Source organism: Herpailurus yagouaroundi, unplaced genomic scaffold (genome assembly GCF_014898765.1).
Source record: "Herpailurus yagouaroundi ecotype Mexico unplaced genomic scaffold, PumYag 217, whole genome shotgun sequence".
Lineage (NCBI taxonomy): Eukaryota > Metazoa > Chordata > Mammalia > Carnivora > Felidae > Herpailurus > Herpailurus yagouaroundi.
The window spans coordinates 1,323,141-1,336,015 of NW_024412448.1; the positions used below are offsets into that span (position 1 = coordinate 1,323,141).

A 12,875-nucleotide genomic window follows, 5' to 3' on the forward strand; every position below is an offset into this window, starting at 1 on the left:
TCTTTCATATTATAGGCACTCCCTATGCATCTAGGAATCTTTGGTTGTCTGCTCATATTTAAGAAATTAAATCTCCAGTTGGAAGTCTGAATGCATGGTGGGGTTTGGGGACCCTGGGCTTCCCCAGGGACCAATCCGGGTCTTTGGAGGAATCTCCAAGGCCAGTCTCTTTGGTCTTCCCATCTGGGAGGGTCCTGCTCCTCAGAGACAGTGTTCCTCTCTTTGGACAAGGGCCTGGCTGCCAGCATTCTGGGGGCAGACAGTGTTGGGTGGTGGGCAGGCTGGAGGGCTCAGTATCCAGTGTGCCCAAACTCCCTTATCCCCCATCTTTAGTACTGAGTCTAACTTTAGCCGTCCCTGGGTCTCCCAAGTCCACAGAGTCTCTGTTTTAACTTTGCACTGAGAATCGCCTGCCGGCCTTCTGCCAGGGTGTGCAGAGGGCAGCTCTGGCCGTGTGGCAAAGAGAGGATCCGACCGCCTCTCGAGCAGGCTTCCCACCAATGCTCTTCATGTTGGCCTTGCACCTCGATATCCAGAGGTCCTGCTACTGCCATTTCCTGAGCCTTTGGGGGGGGGGGGCTCACAGTTCCACTGGGTGATTCTCAGCTTTTCCTTCGGCTCACTTGGGATCCTGATTTCACAGGCCTGCTGCATTATTTAACTCTTACCATTTGTCCCAGCCTCTAAACTCAGAGGTTTAGTTTTTGCAGTTACTCCTCTCCCATTCCCCCACTTCTTCTGGATTTATGCTTTTTAAAATTGCTTTTTTTATTTAAAAAAATTTAACGTTTATTTTTGAGAGACTGAGTGCAAGCGGGGGAGGGGCAGGGGGAGAGGGAGACACAGAATCTGAAGCAGGCTCCAGGCTCCGAGCTGTCAGCACAGAGCCCGATGCGGGGCTCGAACTCACACACCGCAAGATCATGACCTGAGCAGAAGTCTGACGCTTGACCGACTGAACCACCCAGGCACCCCAGGATTTATGCTTTTGAAAAAAAAGTTTGTTTATTTATTTATTCTGAGAGGGAAAGAGAGAGCATGAGCAGGGGTGGGGCAGAGAGAGAGTCAAAGAGAAGGAATCCCAAGCAGGCTCTTCACTGTCAGCACAGAGCCCATGCGGGGCTCCATCCCACAAACTGTGAGATCATGACTTGAGCTGAAACCAAGAGTCGGAAGCTTAATGGACTGAGCCACCCAGGCACCACTGGATTTATGCTTTTGAAAATACTCTTATTAGTGGGTTTTGGCAGCAAGCGAAAGATGTTCAATCCTCCATTTTTACCTGGAAATCTGTGAATCAGTATTTACCCTATTCTCATAATCTCAGAAAAACAGACCCAAAACACCCTTCACCTTAATATTTATTGAACAGCAGGTGTTTTCTTCCTGTTATCTTGCTGAATTCTGACAAGAGCCATTAAAGGTAAAGTGTGGTGTCACTCTCTACGTTACGGACGGACGGGAAAGGACTTGTAGAGTGAGAGAAAGAGAGAGCGGCCGACAGCCGCTGGCTCCCGAGGGCTCACGGGCCGCAATCCACTCTGCTGCGGCGGGAGCTGCCCCACGGAGGGGGAGCACCCGCCTGCAGGCTGCTCCGTGCACAGAGCAAGCACCTCCTTGGCTGCCTGGTCCCCAGAGTTGACTCCAGGGCTGGGGAAATCGTTGGGGAAGCAGTCAGAACTTCAGGGACAAATGAAATACTGTATATAAATCAGGAGAGAAACACAGAAGTAAATTAGTGGTTGCTTAGGCCTGAAAGAGGGGTTTCAGGAGAAATGTGGAGTTACCACCAGTGAGTTCAGGGTCTCTTTTGGAGATGATGAAAATGTGCTAAAATTAGATGGTGGTGATGACTGCACAACCCTGAATATACTAAAAACCACTGAATTGCACACTTTAAATGGGCAAATTGTACAGCATATGAGTTACATCTTAAAAACAATGATCAGAAATAAAACTTCCTACTGCTAACAGGACTGACCTATATGGGCATAAAACGGACTCATGAGTCATCTTCCTTGTCCGTTCAGAAAAACCTGAGATCTGCGATTTGCCCTAGCCAAAGCTGTCTTCCCAGGGGACCAGTGGGCATCAGATTAGCATGCTACCTGGAGGGCAGCATCAGTGTAAAAATTACACTATCTTACGGACTGTACAGAGAAGGTAAATGTTGAAGATACTTAATAATGATGATGATGATTAACCAACCAGACAAGGACACAAGGAGTTCCTCTGAGGAAGGACACATGAGATGAAGAATAAATTGAAAAGTAAATATAAGCAATAAAATAATGCTTTTATATTCCAACTGCAAATATCCCATTTTTCCGCAAGCTTGCTGAGGTAGCTGCAAGATTCACTTTTTCCCCTCAATAATTTTATTTATTTATTTATTTTGAGAGAGATAGGGGCGCCTGGGTGGCTCAGTCGGTTAAGCGTCCGACCGGCTCAGGTCATGATCTCACGGTTCATGGGTTCGAGCCCCACGTCGGCTTCTGTGCTCGCAGTTCAGAGCCTGGAGCCTGCTTCAGATTCTGGGTTTCCCTCTCTCTCTGCCCCTACCCCGCTTGTGCTCTGTCTCTTCCTCTCTCTCAAAAATAAATACGCATTAAAAAAAAAAAAAAAAAAAACTAAGAGACAGCGAGCACGAGTGGGGTAGAGGAAGAGAGAGAGGGAGAGAGAATTCCAGACAGGCTCTTTGCTGTCAGGAGCTCAAACTCATGAACCACGAGATCATGATCTGGGCCGAGATAAGAGGCTCCGACACTTCACCGACTGAGCCACCCAGGCGCTCCAATATATATATATATATTTTTTTATCATAAAACAAGAATAAAGACTGCTTCTGGGAAAAGGGAAAGTCTTTCATAAACACAGACTCTCACATAAAGTTCTGGACAATCTGGATGCGGGAAGACCTAATCTACGTGGACAGGGGCTGCTCGATCACCGCCAGGGCAGTTCACATCCTTGAGGCCAGGGGAATGAGACTCTGGGTCTGGCCGCAAACTGCTCTGCTAGGCTCTTGAGGGGTGGGGGAGGGGAGCTGCTCCGCACCTAGAACCGGGCCTGAGCCCCAACCCCAGGGGAACTTACTTTACAAGTCTTAGTGTGTCCTTTCGGATGTTGATCAGGCTTCTCAGAGTCTTCACAGGTTCTTGGGGAGGTGGGGCGGCATAAGGAAACTGTCGGAAGCAAAGTGAGAAGGCAGCATGTTTATAGAGACCAGTCACTGTCCCCGCCTGGTACACAGCTTCAAGGCTGTCAAACAACAGCTTTGGGAGGTGAGATGGGAAGGCGCCACTCTCCCAACTAAGTGAGGACACCCAGACCTGACATGTTAAGCGAACTTGCCCAAGGTCACAGCTAGTGGTAGAACGGGGATTCGATTTGGCGTCAAAAGGGCGAGATTTCTCTGCTTTTTCCATTAGATGCAGTTCATTTGAGTCAGGATTCAAAATGTGAGTAACTAATAACAACTCTCACTGAAGTTCCAAATACCAAAGGACATACTGTGGCCGAGTTAATCACAAAAGGCTTTTCCATCTGACCTGAGACGACAGGGAGCCAGACCTGCAAGCTTTTTCCTTCAGTGAAGCCACATGGTGTCTTCGGGATTTAGGGACCGTAAATAAAAGAGAAGCCCATCCTGTGTACAGAGCTGAGGCTGCAAACAGTGAAGAACAAATTTTCCCTGCAGCTGGTTATATAAAGCAGACTCCTTTAAAATGTGAGCCAAGAGCTATTTTGGGGTCCTAAGAGGTCTGTGCTTGCCCGTCATTTACCTTATGCTTTCACTCTTGCCCCATTTAGAGGGCTGGATTTGGAGTTCTGTATGATGATAACGTGATAAGAAAGGGAAAACAGTAGAAACGTTACGCGAGACTTGCTTTCAGACAGTTAAGAATGACTGTTCTAGTGTTACCTGGACAATCTACGTTTTTTACATATAATTCACAGAAAACCTACCAGTCTCTGTAGCTTGGCCAAACTGTGGTACTCCTAGGCTCTAAGAGTCTACTACCTCCTAGTGCTGGGATCAGAAAACAGGATACCCACATTATACTCTAATCGTGCCTTCACAGATTTTTGCTGAAGGTGCTCTTTTTCTTGGGAAACATAATTTAACCCGCGGTACGTGTGATTTTATGTATTCAGTATGACTGCTGATAATTCACTTGTATGAAATGGACCCCTTAAGAAAACACATTCAGTCTACAATCACGCGCCTTCAGATTACCCACCTTGTGGGTGTTAGATAGCAACATTTTACTTTTTCATGGATACATTAAACATGTATTCTTTCAAAATACAGGGTGGTTGGCTTTTCTAATTATAAAGCAATACGCGTTCAAGCAGAAAATCTGAAAAACACGCAAAAACTACAAAACCAGCCATAATTTCAGCACTCAGCAACACCAAAGTTAACACCGCAGAATATGTGTCTCCAGACAGGCATCTATCCCCTCACTCATCCATCGGTCCAGCTCTCTGTCTACTTACCCACCCATCTCTGTATCTCTGCACTGTTTCTGTGCAGAGATATCTATGCAGCCGTGCCCACTAATTTTTTCCGTTTTTCATTTAGAAAGATGTGGTAACCCTAACCCTAACCCTAACCCTATAGACTTTTAAAGTCTATAATCAATCTACCAATGTGGCTACACACATCAGAGACAGCACCGCACTTTCTTTGACCAATTCCATATTATTCAGTGCTTTCCATTGGCTTTACTTTTTCTTCTTTTTCTTTTATTTTTTGTTTTTGCCGATACAAATGTTGTGGTGAGTGCCTTGTCCCTACATTGCTGCGTGCTTGTTTGATTACTTCTTTAGGACAAATTCCTAGAAGTGGAATTACTGGATCAAAGAGTAAGCATATTTTGAAGACTTTAAAAAATATTTTGCCAAATTGTTTTCCAGAAAGCTGATTCCAATTTTGCTCTCCCACTGGCAGCGTACGAGGGGGCTTTTCTATAGGAAAGCTTCAATTCTGGTTCAGATCCTCTCTGTGGCCTGTTCCCCTCCCCCCTCAACTTCCCTAGGCTGTCACACTAAAGGAATTTAAAACAATTTTAAAACAAGCTTAAGCAAAAAGTAATTAGGCGAGAAAATCCGACACAAGTGCTAGTCTATTCTAAAGCCAAAATAAATGACTTTGGGATTAAAATTTTTTTCTGGAGTAGCAAAGTTAATCATATTCATTTGCACAGGTACTTGGGAGTTATCCATAACTCCTGAGTTTAAAAAAAAGAAAAAAAAAAGGCGATTCTTCCTTCTTTCTTCACCTTTTACCCTCTATACCCCCCCCAAAAGAAAAACAAAAGGAAAGTGAAAAAGAAAAACTAGTGCTCTTCGTCCTCCACCTCGAATAATCCCTGAGCCTCAATTCTCGGTCATAAAGGTACTGACCTCAGAGATTTTTTTGTCCGTCAGTCCCTGACCAGACCAAACTTAATTCTTTGTCCACTAGTCTTTACCTAAACCCTGTCTTCGTTATGAAAAGTGAAGCAGAATCCCAGAAACTGCACTTAGGCGTCCCTCGTGAGGCTGTTCAGTTGATGTACTCCAGGATGATGCCTGAGGGACAGGAAGGCATTCCATGCGCCCAGCTGGAGCTTGAGGCGAGAAGTCAGGATATGCCCTGCAGAGGCTCGACAGTCTTCCTCCATCAGTGGGCCTGGTGGCATGCTTTGTCCAAGACAGAAAAGGCCACTTCTTCCCACTGACTGGGCTAATTGTGCCAGGGTACTTGTATCTAGTGGTCTTCCTTGTCGCCACTCACTCCCGAACTCAATGGATGGTCACCGAGTGGATCCTGAGTCTACTATGTGCCAGGATCATGCTGGGTTCTTTGGATATTTTGTTTTTCATTTTACTTTACTTAATTGTGGTAAAATACACATAACATGAAAATTTTCACCTTCACCTTTCTAAGTACACGGTTTGGTGGCCTCCAGTACATTCACATGCCGTGCTTCCATCGCCACCATCCGTCCCCAGTTTAAATACATTTTTATTCAATAGGCTCAACACTGGGAGACGTGTTTGCCACGCACACCAGATTGTAAAGTCCCGGAGGAACTCAAAAATTATGCTGGTTGATGGGATAAATGAAGAAAGTCAGTATTAACATCCTCACTTTGCAGATAAAGAAACTGAGATTCAAAAGATTGTCTGATCACTGAAGATCCAGGCCTAATAGCAGAATCAGGATTTGAACCCAGAACCAAGAGTTCTGGTTCTTTCTCTTGTAGCTGTCTCAGCTAGTGCAGGGCAAGTCTATGGGTTGTTCTGATCCCAGGAGTATTCTAGGAACCTGAGCAGAGTGTAGAGAGCCTGACAGTTAAACACTCATTGCAGAAGGTACCGCATCCTGTTCAGGTTCTGCAAGTTAGAGTCGAAACCCTGGATCACATCCTTACGCTTACTTAGCCAGCAGTACATACAAAAGCATACCGGGGCGCCTGGGTGGCGCAGTCGGTTAAGCGTCCGACTTCAGCCAGGTCACGATCTCGCGGTCCGTGAGTTCGAGCCCCGCGTCAGGCTCTGGGCTGGTGGCTCGGAGCCTGGAGCCTGTTTCCGATTCTGTGTCTCCCTCTCTCTCTGCCCCTCCCCCGTTCATGCTCTGTCTCTCTCTGTCCCAAAAATAAAATAAAAACGTTGAAAAAAAAAATTAAAAAAAAAAAAAAAAAAGCATACCTAATGCCACACTCCTTTTAAATTCTAACAGGAGTATCTAAGGTCTTCTCAGAGAAAAGCTTTCTTGGAGCACAGCAAGACAAACTCCTTTTGTTTGTAAGATCTAACAGCACTTGCAGGAGACACAAATGTACATTCAGGGTATGGCGGCCACAGCAGAGGCAGTCACTGCTCCTCTCCTGCCCAAGGTGCTCAGACGCATGGCACTGAGAGATATTTCTAGAGCACAGTGGGTTCCTCTAAACCATTTTCAAGGCACAAAGATGGGTACCCATCCATTCAACACTCTCGCTTCATCCCGAGTACTCCGTGCTAGGCCTGGGATTCAATGAGGGACCCGGCACACCTTTCCTGGTCCTGCTTGTAAGGGGCCCAGAGCTGTGACAGCTTTTGTTGGGCCACTGCGCTCACTGGCCTGCTGCTTCTGCACTGAAATAAGACCAAATCTCAGAATAATTTAAATCCCAAACACCTCATGTCCAGGATAGGAGTATGGTACAGTCTCAGCCAAATGAACCTTTCAATGAGCCCCAGGGGACTGCCAATCAGGGTTCCCTGTGACTACTGAGCAAGTTCCTCTTTGGCCTTTTATCCTGGTGTTCATCAGTTTCCTTTTACGTTAGCCTTACGCTGGCCAAGTGCCACCTAGTGACCAAATGTGGAACTGCCAGTTTAGACTCAACAGAAGCATGCGTTGCTGGGTGTGTGTGTGTGTGTGTGTGTGTGTGTGTGTGTGTATACACGTACAAAGTATACACACGTATATATGTGTGTGTGTATCAACCATATATCCTAGACTTCTAAACCATTCTAATTTTCAAGTATTTTGTTAAACCACCCCAACGGATGCACACATTTTGTCGTAGAAAATATGGTCACAAGGCATATAAGGTAATAGCATATCTTATTTTAGTTGTAAATTATTAGGCAATTCCCAGTAGTCTATAAAAAGGGCAATAGCCATTCATAAAAATAAGTAATTAACTTCAATAAAAAAGTTTTTAAGTACATAATTTGCTAACGTTTACTATTAGATTTAGGCCTGATCAGATGCATACAGCCTCCCAGATTTGGCTGTGGGGGGCTCCTTCAAGGTGGTCACTGTGTGCTTTGACATGCCCCCATTGTTTTCTGAGCATTTCCTTACTTTCTGGTACCACAAGATATTCCAGGTTAATCTTGTGTTTTTCTCTGATCCCCGGAATTGTTCCAAGGGGCCCTGGGGTTCTTTGAGAGAAGTCTACCTCATGCCATGACTTAGTCACTAATCGTTCACTAATGAACACTTGGTCTGTTTCTAGTTTTCACTATTACAAACAGTGATGCCATGAACATTCCTTGGAAGGAATCTTAATAGAAAAAAGAAAAAAATAGGGAAGAAAAAAAGTGGGGGAGAAAAGCAAATTAAAATGCACTAATGCAGTTTTTATTTAGGAAAGCAAAGGCCCCAAATGCCAAAAACCTGCTTCCAAAGAGAGAGGATATTATTTTAGCCAATCTTCTATGATTAAAATAGAAAAGAACTCATTTAATATATTAGCAGTCTTGTAATATTTGTACTAAAGGATCAAGTAATAGTTACTATGGAAACCGACATCTGGGGTCAGACGATAACTCATTTACAGCACTACAGAAACCCTGTCTTTTATAGATTTTTTTGGATTTTTATATGTAAATGTCACCTCCTTTTTATCTGATGTCTGCTTATGTTCTCAGCTTTCGCTATTTCCCCTCTTCTCAGATGTGTAATGTGTCCTAGACTCACCAGTGGGTATTTTTAGAATTGCGATGCTTTAGAACATTTTCTTAGATCGGTGTCAGGGGAGAACAGTTTAGTCTCGGCTTGAGTGCTCTGAAATGAATTTGCCTATTTACCAGCTGCAGCGCTGAGACAGACTGTATTGTCCCTGCTATAGACCAGAGCATCAAATAAGCTATATTCACAGCTGTTAAAAACCCCTTTTCACGAATCTCCCATCCAATCCTTGTGGGGAGTCAATCACCAGTGTAGAAAGACTGGCGATCACAAAGCTGACAACATACAAGACACTCTTTTCGCTTATATCAGAAATGTGAGCGACACACCAAGAGGGTGTCACACGATGACCTTAACACAAAGATGCTCTGTGTTCAGGGTTGGTTACCAAAGGAATCAGTCCAAGAAGGCAGCCTATTTATAGTCCGTTAACTCTTTTGCAAGGTCCCCTGGCAGGAAGCACACAGGACCAATGGCATGGCCATGTGACATCACATCTTATGTTGACCTTTCCCAAAATATTTAAACCCTAGTATGAGTGTGCCCAATTAACCGAGTCTCTCCAATCCCTCTAACCGGTGATAAGAAAAACATGGAAAATCCACTGCAGAGTAAAGCATCCACCATGAAACCACACGGATCCAGGTCAGTGACCATTGCTATGTACTGCTTTGGTGACAAATGAAACCTACTCGACTTTCAGTTCCCCACTGACAGAAAGCCCTCGCCAAAACCGGGCCCCTCCCGGGAAGGATCAGGATAAAGCACAACCCAATCCTACTGTGCTCCTAAAATAAAAGTACCTTCCTGAGGATGAGCTGTTTTTAGATATACAGGGTTTTGCCTAACACCAGCTCATTTTAAGGGGGGTTAAAAGGGAAGTAGTAGTGCTTTTATTAAAGCAGACACAGTCATCTTTTCCCTCCAGGCAAGTTGGTAAATAATGACTAATGGCCAGAGAAACTACTTTCAGACAAGCACTCCATTCCAGACGCCTGACTTCCGGACTGCATCTGGTCAGAAGACTCATAACCCAGCTCACAAATAAGAGTCCACTTTTAAGCAAGAGATTTTGAGATGCCTGACACTGTATGGGAAGAATGTGTCCAAAGAGACAAGCAGCAGTATTAGCTGAAATAGGTATTTTAATATACAACACCTATTTCTCCCCCAATGAAGCATATGAATGTTCTAGTGCCACCAAATGCTAGTTTTCTGGTCATTTTTAAAAAATGTTTACTTCCGTATTTTTAGAGACAGCATGTGCACGTGGGTAAGAGGCAGAGAGAGAGGGAGACAGAATCCCAAGCAGGCTCCTCACTGTCAGCACAGAGCCTGATGCGGGGCTTAAACTCCCCAATTGTGAGATCATGACCTGAGCCGAACTTGGGACGCTTAACGGACTGAGCCACCCAGGCTCTTCGTTTTCCAGTCATTTTGAAACAGGCATTTTCAAGAGGCCAATCCCTAAGAAGGGCAAGAGGAACAAAGCCTTCTTCATTCCATATTTCAAAAAACAAAAAACTGGGGCGCCTGGGTGGCTCAGTTAGTTAAGTGTCTGACTTCGGGCTCAGGTCATGATCTCAGGTTTCTTGAGTTCGAGCCCTGCATCAGACTCTCTGCTGTCAGTGTGGAGCCTGCTTCGGATCCTCTGTCCCCCTCTCTCTCTGCCCCTCCCCCGTGCTCTCTCTCAAATAAACAAATGAATGAATGAATGAATAAAATATAAACATAAAAAAAAGCAAAACCAAAAAACTGTAAACTGCTCTGCTGTCTTTCTGTGCCCCCACTGAAATATACGGACTCTAAAACTATATAAATGAGGTCCAAGGTTAATCACAAGAGTTGTCAAGTCTCTTCTCACATTCCTGGAAAGAAAATATGCTCTTGCTTGAAAAAACAACAGTATGAAATACGGAAATAGTTAAGTTTATAAGCCAATCAGTTACAGGATTCTCATCCCTGGTGCGGTCTGGAGACTTTGGCGAGGCTATCTATTCACAGATATAGCCCTAGGAAGAAGGCCATTACTCTGAATCGGTGACCCTAATGAGATTTTATTTTCTTTAGCTAACCACAAGATATGGAAACCCCATATAATTCGAACTAAATAGCATACAATAAAAATCTGTAGCTCATGTCTGATGGTTTTAATTTGTGAGTTATTAACATTACGATCTGTAGTCTGCAGCTAATTTAACAAGGTGATGAGCTCCATGTTGCCCTGCTAAAGTTCCAAAAGTTGTGAGAGCTCTGATTATTCTCCAGTCACTCCTTAGTAGCAGTGAATATCCAAGGTTCCATAACCCAACTGAACTACTTTATTTGGCTCATATGAAAGTCTAAGCTCATTCAAGTACTGTGTATAGTGAAATCCAGCAGCTAGAACCGTTAACTATTGTCCTGGATGGTGAGTCTCAGAGACAAAATGCACGTATTACAATAAACCATGTTCAGAGTCCGGCCTAAAGTTCGATTTTTGTCACTGGCTTCCCTCTTTTCGTGGGATCCGTCCCCATCCCTTCCTTGGCCTCCTACCTGAGATCTCTGCACCTGTCCGTGTCTGTCATCTCTCAGCCTGTTATTGCAAATCTCCACTTCGTCAGCCACACGCTTTAACATCTCCAATTTTCCTATTCCCAGCAACCGTGTCTCTATGGCTCTTCCTCTTTTCACCGATTTCCTGCATGCTGTGAAGACCCTGAGCTTCCGATTGTATTTCAGGGCTTGTCAGAGGTGATTCCAGTTCATCAAGAACAAATAGGTGTCCCAGTGTTAACCAAAAGCTTCCTGAGACTAAAGACGGCCAAGTTCCAAGTTGAACCATGGTGGGACAGAACGATGGACACAACGGATAATAATTCCCCAAGAAGCACTACGCCATCGCATCTCCCAACACCACGAATCTGACTCCTAGGTTTGTAATTCGTGGCCATGAACACAGAGATCCTTTAAGTGCCGGATAATAATCTGTTCGGAAAGCACAGCCCCATAATTAAGTGGGCAGTCAAACGTACAGCACGAGGATTTGGTGGCTGGCTTCTAACAAATAAATTATGCAAAAGGAAAGGCGTATAGTGGGTAAACCTGACAGATCCCACTTGGACCAAGTGATCAAGGCCACCATCGCCAGTAGTAAGTCATGAGCTATCAGGTACCTCTGAGGTGATGCGATCAGAGGAGCACTTCCCTCTGTGGTACTCTTCCCCCAAATCTGCAGCCTTGGTCTAATTACCAGAAAACCCAAACCAAGGAAAGTTCTAGAGAATATCTAACGGTACATCTCAAAATTGTCACGGCCATGAGAAATAAGGAAACACTAAGATGCTGTCACAGATGAGAGGTGACAACCAAAGGTGATGTGGGATCCCGGATTAGATTTGGGAACGGAAAAGAGACATGGAAAAACTGGGGTGGTCCTAATAAAGTCTGTAGGGTTTTTTGTTTTGTGTTTTTTTTTATGTGTGTGAAAAGAAAGCTGGGTAAAGTCTGTAGTTTAAAATAGTAATGTACCTATGCTAATTTTTAGTTGGGATAAATGTACCGTGGTGTGTAAGAGGTTAACAGTAGCAGAAGCTGGAGGAAGGGTATTATGGGAATTCTCCACTATCTTTACAATTCTTCTGTAAACATAAAATTATTTCTTAAACAAATGTTTATTTTTGAGAGAGCGAGTGGGGGAGAGACAGGCAGAGAGAGGAAGAGACAGAGGATCCCAAGCAGGCTCCACACTGATGGCACCAAGCCCAGTGCGGGGCTTGAACTCACGAACCGTATGATTATGACCTGAGCCAAAGTCGGACACGTAACCGACTAAGCCACCCAGACGCCCCAGGATAAAATTATTTTTTTTTAATAAGTTCGGGTGGCACCTGGGTGGCTCAGTCAGTTAAGCATCTGCCTTCAGCTCAGGTCATGATCTCACGGTTTGAGTTTGAGCCCCACATCAGGGTCTCTACTGTCAGTGTAGAGCCTGCTTTGGATCCTCTGTCCCCTTCTTTCTCAGTCCCTCCTCCGCTCATGTGTGCATGTGCGCGCTCTCTCTCTCTCTCAAAAATAAATAAATAAACAAACAAACAAACAAACAAACACACAAATGGAAAGTAGAGGATCTCAAAGTGGAAGGTGCAGGTCCTGGCTCGTGTACTACTGGTTGTGTACTTTCAGATAAATCACTGTACTTCACTTAAGTAAGTCTCCATCCCTCACCAGTAAAATATGCCTCACAATTTGTGACATTAAAGGCTGTATTCATCAAGGGCAGATTAGGAAAACAGAAACCACACTGGTTACTTTAACAGAGAGAATCTATTCTAAGGCACGGGTTAAACAGGCACTGGAGAACTAAAACACGAGAAGGGGACCCTGAGCTGACAGAGGGTGATCTCAGGAAGCAGCTACCTCCCCTAAGGGCTGG

General features: G+C 44.6%; 1 protein-coding gene across 1 annotated transcript in view; it reads right to left on the minus strand.

The window, feature by feature from the left end:
* Positions 1 to 12,875, minus strand: part of RNF157 (ring finger protein 157) — a 54,800-nt gene that overhangs the window by 25,609 nt on the left and 16,316 nt on the right. The window contains exon 2 of the mRNA XM_040456483.1: positions 3,097 to 3,185. Within this exon, the coding sequence (XP_040312417.1) occupies positions 3,097 to 3,185 (89 nt within the window). The remainder of the gene's footprint in view (positions 1 to 3,096; positions 3,186 to 12,875) is intronic.